Source organism: Gastrolobium bilobum, unplaced genomic scaffold, assembly GCF_033153095.1.
Source record: "Gastrolobium bilobum isolate Gb01-03AN ecotype WA unplaced genomic scaffold, APGP_CSIRO_Gbil_v1 utg7600, whole genome shotgun sequence".
NCBI lineage: Eukaryota > Viridiplantae > Streptophyta > Magnoliopsida > Fabales > Fabaceae > Gastrolobium > Gastrolobium bilobum.
Window position 1 is genome coordinate 79,166 of NW_026897674.1, and position 12,288 is coordinate 91,453.

The 12,288-nt window shown below is 36.2% G+C and overlaps 1 protein-coding gene across 4 annotated transcripts; it reads right to left on the reverse strand.

Moving 5' to 3' along the window:
* Window positions 1-1,258: 1,258 nt before the first annotated feature.
* On the reverse strand, window positions 1,259-7,396 carry LOC133309215 (receptor-like protein kinase ANXUR2). 4 transcript variants are annotated; one of them, XM_061509973.1, is made up of 5 exons: window positions 7,265-7,396; window positions 7,076-7,138; window positions 2,359-2,562; window positions 1,891-2,205; window positions 1,259-1,819 (listed from the first exon to the last, which is right to left on the reverse strand). In XM_061509973.1, the coding sequence occupies exons 3-5, from the start codon at window positions 2,537-2,539 to the stop codon at window positions 1,428-1,430; spliced, it is 888 nt and encodes a 295-aa protein (XP_061365957.1). In that variant the 5' UTR covers window positions 2,540-2,562; window positions 7,076-7,138; window positions 7,265-7,396; the 3' UTR covers window positions 1,259-1,427. The 4 variants fall into 4 exon arrangements, with proteins under 4 accessions (XP_061365957.1, XP_061365956.1, XP_061365953.1 ...); XM_061509972.1 differs by having other exon boundaries at window positions 1,891-1,942; window positions 2,015-2,562; XM_061509969.1 differs by having other exon boundaries at window positions 1,891-2,562.
* Window positions 7,397-12,288: the final 4,892 nt, after the last annotated feature.

Genomic DNA, 12,288 nt, shown 5'->3' on the forward strand with positions numbered 1-12,288 from the left:
GCAATTAAAAGATGCTTCAAACAGAAAAATGTATTTTTCCTATCATCAGATAAAAGTAAAAATCATCATCAAACATAAGTGCAAACGTGAAGTATCCGTATATGCACAGAAATAGCCCATCAAAAGGAGGTTACCAAATCATAGTAGTAATAATAATAACATAGATCTGGCATAAGAGTTCATACATAGGTAAGGAAAAGAAAAGAACCTGAAATTGGAGTTGCAAAAAAGATGAGAGTATTACTCTTTGATTAAATAAGAATTTCTGGAGAAGAAGGCGGAACAAAGCTTCAAAATGTTCTGCTTTGATGCTGTAGCCCTCTATTGTTGTGCACCTTCTGAGATGTAGGTAGCTTATTTCTTCCAATGGAGGTGAATAAGATGATTTCATTATAATAATTGCAATATTTTTTATCACCCGCCACCATTTTGTTTCATCTACACGTTTTTCCATTTCAAAATGTTTGACTTTGAAAACGCGTTTCAGCAATTCCGGATTTTTTGCAATTGAATACAAAGAATTATCTTTAAGACAACCTTTGTATACGTCACCAATGTCTCCTGTTCGAGTTATTTATTTAGTTTGCATCAAAGTTGTTGGTTGATTCACTGAGATGATCAGCCTGAGAAAATTGATGGGATGCTCTGGTTTTACGATTGGAGATTGTTTCGTAGATGAACTTCAATGCTTTGAATGAAAGAAGCCCAAATACTTGAGAAGCATTATTCCCATTTGAGACTTCGTTGTCTGTCTTGATGAAGATTCAGCTACACTTTGTTTCCAATCTTTATAGCTAACCGGAGGTCAAAAGCATCACGAAAGAGGGGAACACTCATCTTTGAGAACCAAAAGAAGTTACCTCCTTGGGATAAATTAAAAGGATTTAATTTGGAAATGAACGTGTAAAGACTGTAATTAGGAATTTATAAATACAAGTTATGGAAGGAACGCACATATGCACAAACTTGCCATTGAATATTCATTGCACCATCAAGTATGAGAACTGAAGACCTTTTGTGCTGTTCCAAAGCTTGCTCTTCCTATTATTCTGTTTTGATTAAAGTTGTCAATTGTTTCTCTTAAGATTGGCCTCAGAAAATTGACGAGCTCTTCTATGCGATTGTTTACTATATCAGTGTCTCTTCTTGTGAAGTAATAGTGTCCAGACTAAACAGAAGAGGTAGAGCAAGAATTATCGACTGAAAGCAAAGGTTCAATCATTAAGGCTTTGCTCCCATCTGATTTCCTGCATTTCTTTCAAAATTATTCTAGTTCATGATAATTATAATAACAGCTTCCAATACAATCAAAATCCTAGGAATATCTCAAATAAACTTAACGACTGCAAAGAGTCTACAGTGTCTGTTTTCTGACTCAAAATTAACACCCTTAATTCCAGTTGACCACATTACCTAAGAAACGTCTTCTATATCACACTGTCCTCAAATTCCGGTCCCAGCTTAATAATGGTGTTGGACAATAAGGTGTATTTACCATTGGTAGTTGTGCTATCTGCTTCTTCCTGCAATGATAGAGCAAGCTCAAGTTGCACCTCTACTTCACCCATTGTTGGTCGCTCATCTGCTTCCTCCTTCAAGCATCTTTCCGTGATATCCATAAATACTTCCCAACACTCTGGTGCAATATTCCCTTTGAGATTCGGATCAATATTCTCCCAAGCAGGTTTGGACGACTGTATTGAGGATATTGGCTTTTCCAACACAACTTCTAGTAGAAGCCTACCAAATGAGTAAACATCACATTTATCTGTGACGGTACCGTACATGGTATACTCAGGGGCCATGAAACCGAAAGTACCTATAAATTAAAGTGTTAGCTTACTTAATTGATAAAATTCTATGCAACAAGCTTATATAAATAAAATTTACCACAAATGCGGTCTACTTCAATTGGTTTTGGCTTCGACATGAAACGTTGTCCCTGTAAGGAAAGCCCGAAATCTGTGAGTTTGGGAACCATATTGCTATCCAAAAGAATGTTACTAGGCTTTACGTCAAGGTGAATTATCGTGCGCTTGGCTCCTGTGTGAAGGTAGTGCACCCCACATGCTGCTCCTATGCATATCTCAAGCCTTTTCTTCCATGAGAGTGTGTCCCTGTCCCTATCGTGTAGATGATCATGGAAAGTTCCATTGGGTATGTAGTCGTACACAATAATCTTCTCATGTTTGAGGTTGCAGAATCCTATAAGAGACACCAAATTAGCATGACGAAGCTGGCAAAGCAACTCTATTTCGTTCTTGAACTCTCCATAGTTCACGAACTCTCCATAGTTATTCCGGTACGATCGCTTTAATGCGACTGTATAATCACTAACACCATTATGTTTGAGACAACCTTTATATACACTACCAAAGCCTCCACGTCCAATTAGTTGGTTTTCATCAAAGTTGTTGGTTGATTTCCTAAGATCAGCCGGGGAAAAATGATGGCATAGCTCTTCTATCACTGTTGGATACTGTCCCTTAGATGCACTTGTATCCTTTGAGTGGCAGAAACCCAAACATTTGAGAAGCATTATTCCAAATTTGAGACAGACACCTGCGACAAAGATTCAGATGTAATTGACTTCTATCTTAATAGCTAACCTTATCTGAAATGCATCATCAACATGAACACTCATGTTTGGGAGCCATCACCAAAAGTAAAGTTCTTTTTTGGGATGAATATAAGGATTCACCTGAGTGAGCTCTAATAGCATACTAAGCCATGGCAGGAACCCACCATTAATGCTTAGCTACAACTACAACAAGTGAACTTGATACCATGTTGTTGAAAATAGAATTTAAGTTTGAATTATTGTTACATAGAAATAGGAACAAGTTGTTTAGAACAAAATCATTTTCTGATTTAGTTGTTGATTATTGTTAGGATGTTTCCTTATTTTATGGCTTTATTGTTGAAAGTAACTTGTATATATACTCCTCATTGAAGAGGTAAAGGAATGTAGTACAGTGATTGTATTATGGAGTTCAAATTTTAACATGGTATCAGTTTGTTTTGATCCAGGGTTCCTCTCATCCCACATCGATCTTTTCTTAATTTTTACTTAGTCACTCGACCCGAATCTCTTCTCTCACTGACCCGAATCTCTTCTCTCCCACCACAGTTTTTCACTTTACCCGACCCGAAATCATTCTCCTCTCCCATCAGAACAATCTCGAACCCGTCTCCCACATTCCCTTCCTCGATGGAAAGCCCTAATTCCACGGACAAAACCACCACCCAGTCCCCCGCCTTTGTTCCGCCCCAAAATATCGTCATCCAACAAGATACATCTTCATTTCCAATCACCATCATCCTTGATGATTCCAACTACCCTCTCTGGTCCCAGTTAATGGACATGCAAATTGGCGCACGAAATAAGTCTGACTTTCTCATTGGAGCCACACCGAAACCCCCCATCTCTGACCCTCACTACCATACCTGGGTCATCGAAAATAAGAAGGTGAAAAGCTGGCTTATCGAATCCATGACCCCATCCTTAATGCAGCGGTTCATCCGCCATGAATCAGCCCGAGAAATTTGGGATGCGGCTCTTCGTACTTTATATGACGGATCGAATGAAACCTGCCTCTTTGAACTCCGCCAATGTTCCTTTTCCACTAAACAACTTGGTCGCCCTCTCTCTACCTACTACAATGAGCTTCTTTCCATTTTCCAAGAGATCGACCATCGCATGTCTTCTCCAGCCACCACTGTCAATGATGTGGTCCACACGCATTCATCTATGGCACGTCTGCGAGTCTATATTTTTCTTAGCGGATTGGACTCCGAATTCGACCATGTCTGCGGAGAGATTCTTTGAAAAGATCCCAAATTGGATCTTGAGGGCACATATGCATTCCACTGCCACAAGAATCAACAGCGTATCACAATGAATCGCCCGAATCCCACATCAGAATCCTCTGTCTTGGCCACTCGTTTTTCCCTGTGCATTCTTCTTCCAAAAATCGAAGAGATTCTTCCTCCGGCAAACCATTGGTCTGCTCTCACTGTGGAGATTCCGACCACTCCAAGACCCGATGCTACGAAATCATAGGCTACCCAGAATGATGGGACTTCACAAAGAGGCCTCGAAGGAAAGTCACATCCAAGGCTCTGCAATCGTCATCCGAAGGTGAACCATCTGCATCCCCTCAAGCACATGCAATCTACGAAGGAATTTTAGGTAATACCGTTGCTTTCTCTGTTAATTCTGGGATTGGCTCATGGATAATTGATACTGGAGCACCGGATCATATGATCCGTGATGCCTCTGCGTTGACACATTGTTCTACCTGTAGTAAGTCCACCGTCACCACTGCACATGGTGGCTCTGCCCCCATCACTGGTCAGGGTACCATTTCTCTGACCAAAACCTTAACTCTTCATTCGGTTCTTGTGGTTCCCTTTTTTGATTTTAATTTAATCTCTGTAAGTTAACTCACATCACAACTACATTGTTCTGTGATTTTTTGGCCAAATTGTTGTGTGTTTCAGGACTTCCGGACACAGGAGATTCTTGGTTATGGTGTTAGACATGGCAACCTCTACTTCTTGGACCTCAAAGATGGACCTTACCCGCACCCCATGGCGTCTGCTACCAAGGTTCCTGACTCCGCTCCTTCTGAAGTTTCAATTTCTGCATCTACCCATTCTGAAATATGGCTTTGGCATAAACGACTGGGACACCTATCTTTTTTTTCTCTTAGAAAATTATTTCCCAGTTATTCTCTAGACATAATCCATCTGAATTTAGGTGTTCCATTTGTGAAATGGCTAAAAGCCATCGCATTTCTTTTTATCCCAGTCCAAATAAAAGTTGTATCCCCTTTCAAGTTGTTCATTCAGATGTAGCAGGTCCCCTCCCTGTCCCAGTCTTATTATTTTGTATCCTTCATTGATGAATGTACTCGAATGGTTTGGATTTCACTCCTTAGAAATAAAACTGAAGTCTTCTCTATGTTTCAGAAATTTCATAGTATGGTGCAAACCCAGTTTAATAGCTCAATCCAAATATTTCAATCCGATAATGACCTGGAGTATAAAAATAGACTTTTTTCTGAATTTCTGATATTTAAGGGAATAAAACACCAAACTTCTTGTACCTATACACCTCAACAAAATGGCTTAGCTGAGAGGAAAAATAGGCATCTCTTAGAGGTGGTAAGGGCCTCTTTATTTGGCATGAACGTTCCCTCATCCTATTGGGGAGAGGCAGTCCTCTCTGCTGCCTATCTCATTAACTGTATCCCTTCAAGTGCTTTGAATTTCCTCACTCCTCAACAGAAACTGGAATCTTTTTTCTTTATTCCCCATGTCACTAGCTTGGAACCTAAAGTCTTTGGTTGCACTGTCCATGTTCATGTCCTTAAACCACTACGCAGCAAGCTTGAACCTTGTGCAAAAAAATGCATCTTCGTAGGATATTCTGATCTCCAAAAAGGATACTGGTGTTATGATCCCACTTCTAAAAAATTGCATGTCACTCTTGAAGTAAGGAATTCGGATCACACACTGTTTATCAAAAGGAAGGAAGGGAAAATTGCCATACTTGTTGTCTATGTTGATGATATGGTTCTAACGGGAGATGATATGGAAGAAATGAAACTGCTGGAAAAAAGGCTTGCTGATGAATTTGAAATGAAGAGTCTAGGACAACTGAAATATTTCCTTGGAATAGAAATTGCAAGGTCTAAACACGGAATATTCATGTGTCAGAGAAAGTATACACTGGACATCTTGTCTGAGACTGGAATGATGGCGTGTAAACCGAGTGACACTCCAATAGAGATGAATCACTCCCTTGGTATATATCCAGAGCAAGTTGAAATGGATAAAGGGAGATACCAAAGGTTAGTAGGAAAGCTAATATATTTGTCTCATACTAGACCTGATATTGCATATTCTGTAAGTGTAGTAAGCAGGTTTATGCACTCTCCTAGTGAAGAACACATGAAGGCAGTATACCGTATTCTCAGATACCTGAAGGGATCACCAGGAAAGGGACTTCTGTTTTCAAAAAATAAAGAAGCCTACATAGAAGGATACACAGACTCTGATTGGGCTGAAGATAAAACCATTAGGCAGTCAACTTTCGGATACTTCACCTTTGTAGAGGAAAATCTAGTAACATGGAGGAGCAAGAAACATAAGGTGGCAGCCAGGTCCAGTGCAAAAGCAGAAGCCAGAGGTATGTCATATGGCATCTGCGAATTACTTTGGATCAAAAGCATACTTGCTGACTTAGGAATAAAATATAATCAGCAAATGAAGCTTTTTTGTGATAACAAGGCTGCTGTGGAAATTGCACACAATCCAATTCAACATGATAGAACTAAACATGTTGAAGTGGATAGGCACTTCATTAAGAAAAATTTAGAAAATCAAGTAATCCATATACCTTATGTTCGATCAGAAGACCATCTTGCAGATGTGCTGACAAAAGATGTTTCAGTGAAAGTATTCTACAAACTTACTGACAAGTTAGGCATGACTAATATTCATGCACCAACTTGAGGGGGAGTGTTGAAAATAGAATTTAAGTTTGAATTATTGTTACATAGAAATAAAAACAAGTTGTTTAGAACAAAATCATTTTCTGATTTAGTTGTTGATTATTGTTAGGATGTTTCCTTATTTTATGGCTTTATTGTTGAAAGTAACTTGTATATATACTCCTCATTGAAGAGGTAAAGGAATGTAGTACAGTGATTGTATTATGGAGTTCAAGTTTTAACACGTGTTAACCCTAAAGATTAAGGTATTGTTTCCATGCATCCTTTTACTAATATGGAGCCAACCAATTTGAGACTTAAATACCCCAAAAATCTCCCTGAAGCCTCCCTTAGTATGCTCCTCTCAACACTAGAGATTGCAGCATAAGTTCTGTGATGCTATATTGCTATATATAGACCTTCTCCGTATAACAGAGAGATCAGATTGAATAATATCAGCATATTCAGAGTTCTACTCTCTGCTTTCTCTCACTTCTTTGCTTCACTTTTTTCATTTTCTCACGGATTATATTAATACATAACAATTCATATATAGGTTGGGAAAAGAAAAGAACCTGAAAATGAAGACAGGAGCAAAGCTTCAATATGTTTTTACTCTGACGCTGTAACCTTCTTCTCTGTACTAAATTCAATGTGGATATTTATCTAATTGTTATGTTGTAAATGATGTAAAACGAATATAGAAAAATAATACGCAAATACAATATAGGTAGTCATAAAAAGGATCCATTAAAGGAGGTTACCTTATCTTAGAAATCTCTCACCTCACATATGAACCTGAAGATGAGGACAGAAAATGAGCTTCAAAATTTTCTACTCTGAAGATGTAGTAAAGCTCTTCTGAAGAATAAAGAATGAAGCGAGTCAGCAAATTGACTCCAGCTGTTTTCATCATAATTTCGACTGTTTTCATCTGCCTTTTCCTTCCTTTTTCGCGATTTTTTTTTTTTTGGTAATGTCCCTTTTACGCGTTTTAATTATTAACGTATGATATGACAATATGTTACGAGTCCCAGATTGGGCACTGTATATTACTATCACTCTCACCCTTTGAGCTAGCTTTTGAGGTGGTGACCTCAAGGTCCGTAACAATTATTGTTTTCATTGAAAATTGAGACCACGGAAAGGGCTACCTATAGGCTGGATTAAGGTGTCTTTGGGCACTGAGTACTGATAGGTGAGTGAAGCCGCCCCAAAGAGGGAAAGGGCTACCGTCGGGTCAGTGTCGATAGAATTAAAGTCGTCGTGGACGTCGGCCCTTAAAGGGGGTGGCAATGTTACAAGTCCCACATTGGTTGTATAGAAAATTAATGTGGGGTTTAAAAAGGCCTTGGACACTCCCACCCTTTGAGTTAGCTTTTCAGTGTTGACCTCAAGGTCCGTAACAATTGGTGCTTTCATTGAGAGTTGAGACCACCGGAAGGGCTACCTATAGGCTGGATTAAGGTGTCTTTGAGCACTGAATACTGATAGGTGAGTGAAGCCGCCCCAAAGGGGGAAAGAGCTACCGTCGGGTCAGTGTCGATAGAGTGAAAGTCGCCGTGGACGTCGGCCCTTAAAGGGGGTGGCAATGTTACAAGTTCCACGTTGGTTGTATAGGAAACTAATGTGGGGTTTAAAAGGCCTTGGGCACTCCCACCCTTTGAACTAGCTTTTGAGGTGGTGTCCTCAAAGTCCATAACACAATATATTTTTATAAATATTCTTATAAGATAATATTATTTTCTTATTAAATCAAAAATAAAATTTATCCTCAAATCATCTATTAATAATTATATAGTGTTTCCATGAATTCCTTATAGTGGGTGTTTATGAAGCACCGACACTTCAAAACCTCCGACGTGTCGTGTCCGACACTCCCCGACACTCCAACACGTGTTATAGAAATTCAAAAAAAAGTTTAAAGGTTGCGTCGTGTTGAATTTTTAGTTTCAACTATTAGATTAGTTAGATTACCATTACTATTTTATTGAGTTTAATATAAATATTTGTAATATCTTATGTTTCTTTGTAGAATTTATGAATATTATAAGTTTATATTCATTTTTTTGTTAAATTATTGAATATTAAATATAGTATACCCTGCATAAATTAAAAATATTATTTAATATCAAAATGTGTCCTAGCGTGTCGAAATCTAACATTTTTTAGAATTAACGTGTCGGAGTGTCGTGTCGTATCGTGTCACATGTCCCGTGTCGGTATCAGTGCTACATACTGGGTGTTTGGTACGAAGATTTTGATAGAATATGTGAAAAAGTGGTGTGGGAAAAATAGGTTTACCATGTTTGGTATGAAAAAAGTTAAAAAATACCGGTATAAAATATTTCTCATGAATAATTTTTTCAACTGGACTTTGGCAAAAAAAGAAATACAATTCAAAAGGTGGTATTTTTTTTATCTAAGAACTAAGATTCTTGACCTACCCTATAAAAAGTACATTTAAAAATTTTGGACACACACAACCCTATTATAAAGGGAATGGTTTAACAAATTTTCAAATAGGATGGGTACTTTTGTAATTTTATTCCTCTTTCTCACATATATTTCACAACCAACCAAATATAGCATTAATATAATAACTCAATTTTTCCATCAAAAATTTTGGCCTACCAAATAACTTTTTGTAACTTGTCCAACATAAAAAAAATCCCTTCATATTCTCTGTAACTTTTTTTTCTCGGTAAAAAAAATATCTCACGTACCAAACACCCCTTTAGTGAGTTTATTCTTTTTGCCATTCCAACAAATGATTAATTTTACAACCATCAGTTTATTCTCAAGTGAAATTGGAACACCTACTCGGGCTCAGTATTAAAAATGGTTGTGGATAATAAGATAAAATCACCACTGGTCTTGGTGGTATCTGCTTCCTCATGCAGTGCTAGACCATACTCTAAGTTGCACCTCTACTTCACCCATTGTTGGTCTCTCATTTGGTTCCTGCTTCAAGCGTCTTTCTGCAATATCTATAAATACTTAACCCAACACCCTGTGGAATCTTTCCTTTAAGAATTGGATCAATCATCTCCTCTAATCTGTTTATCTTGTCAAAAAATATTTGCTTGTCCTTTGCGTATATCACTAATAGCATAACCACATCAAACGAGCAAACTTCATATTCAACTGTGAATGTATTGTTTGGGGCATTAGAAGTTTGGAACCAGATTTACCTGTCAATGAAATAATTAGTTTCCTAATTTGATATATAAAAGCCATTGCGGTGAGCTTATATAAACCACTTCTAATTAAACCCTGACTAATAAAAATGAGATTTGGGTAATCTTTGTAAATAACATTATCTTTGCATATTTGTCAAGATATAATTTTTTTGGATTCAGAGTCATACCTTTTAGTCACAATAAGTATTTTTACTATTACTTTACGTTGAGCTTATACATAAAATTAAAAAGCTGGCATATTCGTTAGTCTCTTGATTAATGAAATTAAGATAAAGTTATTTAGAAAAATAAATGGTTATTTAATTAGTCAATGTTACATAGCATGAAGAAACTCCCAAAATATTTAATTATTCAAGTAGATATTCATAACCTAAGTCACTAATTATATGCTAAATTATTATTATAACATTATCTATTACTGTCATTTAAAACATATAAAACAAATATTAACACTTATTTGAAAAAAAATTATATAATTCCGGCTCATTTTATATTTTCGTGGTTCCACTCACAGTCAACACTTTGTTTTTACTATTCTACTCTTGCTTTTTCTTTTGTTTTCCGTTTTTGGGAGAGAGCATTTGTCAATTATATAGCACTGGTCCATAGAATAACTCCTCCACTTATTTGAATTGGAGAGTTCTAACCCACAAAAACTTAGAAAAAAGTTAGAGTAAAATCTTAAAAGATGGTGAAAGGGTTGGAAATGAGGGGTGGAGTATCTATATGACGCAATTAGTTAGGCTTAATATCATGCGCAACTCACCATTAGTCGAGCCTAAATGGGGGCGCATTTCACATGCAGTCATCTCTGATTTTGGATGTGACCGAATGGGGCGCAACTTGGCTCTGCCCCGCCTAATTTCGTGTCCAATTTTGGGCACAACTGATTGTTCTAGATATATAAATTGGTACCAAATCGTTATATTTTTATATATTTTTTATTTAAATTACAATATTTTAATTATTTTTGCCCTTTCTTCTCATTAGCTTCGTTTCAGTTCTCAATTAATAAGGTGGGCCTAATTTTATCTCTCTCTCCATCGAAACTACATGGAAAAATAAAGAGGACACCTAAATAGGCACATGTACTGGGGCCGTTAATAGGTTACTAAAATTTCTCACTAAGTAATATATATATAGAGAGAGTTTTGTTATGAGAATTCAAATTTTCCTACACATCATTCGATTTCCGTGCTGACATGGGTCTTATATATAATTTTTTCTAATACCTGGGTCTCACATACTTTTTATCTCTACAACATGAAAATTGAATTCTCATTTAACATGAAAAAATCAAACCCCATATATATATATATATATATATATATATATATATATATATATATATATTGACTTATCATTTCTCAAGCTGCCGGAGATAAAGTTATTTCCGGCTACTAAATCATAACTGTACAAAGATGAATCAATGGTGATAAAGGAAGAGAGAGAAAAAGAGAATCATAACCATTCAAAGGTGAATCAATACATATAAGGAAATAAATAATCAAAACGACGTAGTTTTGGGGTGGTCAGAGATAAATTTATCTCAAGCAGCTTGAGAAATATTTCTCCATATATATATATATATATATATATATATATATATATATATATATATATATATATATTTATACCAGTGTAAGTTCAATCTTGTCCGTTGATCCAACTTATATCTAAGGGCTCTAATTTTTTAGTGATGTGAGTCATTGGATACGAGTGGATCAATGCTCAAGATTGAGTGTAAGACTTCTAACTCTTAGACTGGTGTAAGAATATCTTGCCCTATATATATATATATATATATATATATATATATATATATATATATATAGGGTCAGGATCATTTTACATCAGTGTAAGTTACACTTTCAATCTTGTCCATTGATCCCATTTATATCTAAGGGCTCTATTTTTTTAGTAATGAGAGCCATTGGATATAAATGGATCAATGGTCAAGATTAGGTGTAAGACTTCTAATTCTTACACCGGTGTAAGAATATCCTGCCCTATATATATATATGTGTGTGTGTGTGTGTGTGGTGTCAAATTTAGATGTTCAATTTTAAAATTTGACACCTTATCTAAGAGCTGTTAGATTAAAAAAGATCAATTGTGTCACATGCTTACAAATTAGAGTCGTTGATCTTTTTTGATTTAATGACTTTCAGATGGGGTATGAAACTTTAAATTTGACACTGGTATCAAAGGATCCTACCCATATATATGTGTGTGTGTGTGAGAGAGATAGTATCAACTTATACCAGTGTAACAATAATAAATCTTACACCAGATCTTAACCGTTGATTTACGTGCATCAAACGGTTGAAATTTATTGAAAATCCGTAATCAATTAATGAGTAAGACCCAATAAATATTAACCGTATTACACGAGATAAATTTATTGTTTATACATATAAAAAAGTAAGTGGAATCCACTGAGAAGAAGAGAAAAAGAACTTACCTACTTCTTTTATCTCATACAACATGAGAAATTATATTCCCCATATATATATATATATATATATATATATATATAGGAAAAAGTATTTCTGCAGCCACTTTATATAAGCTTATCTACAGCT

Bases quoted from the DNA above. Each gene is read 5' to 3' on its own strand.
- LOC133309215 (XM_061509969.1), bottom strand. From the start codon at position 2,539: ATGCTTCTCAAATGTTTGGGTTTCTGCCACTCAAAGGATACAAGTGCA. The intron at 1,820-1,890 runs GTAAATTTTATT...TTTAATTTATAG, and splicing joins TGAAGTAGACCGCATTTGTG to GTACTTTCGGTTTCATGGCC.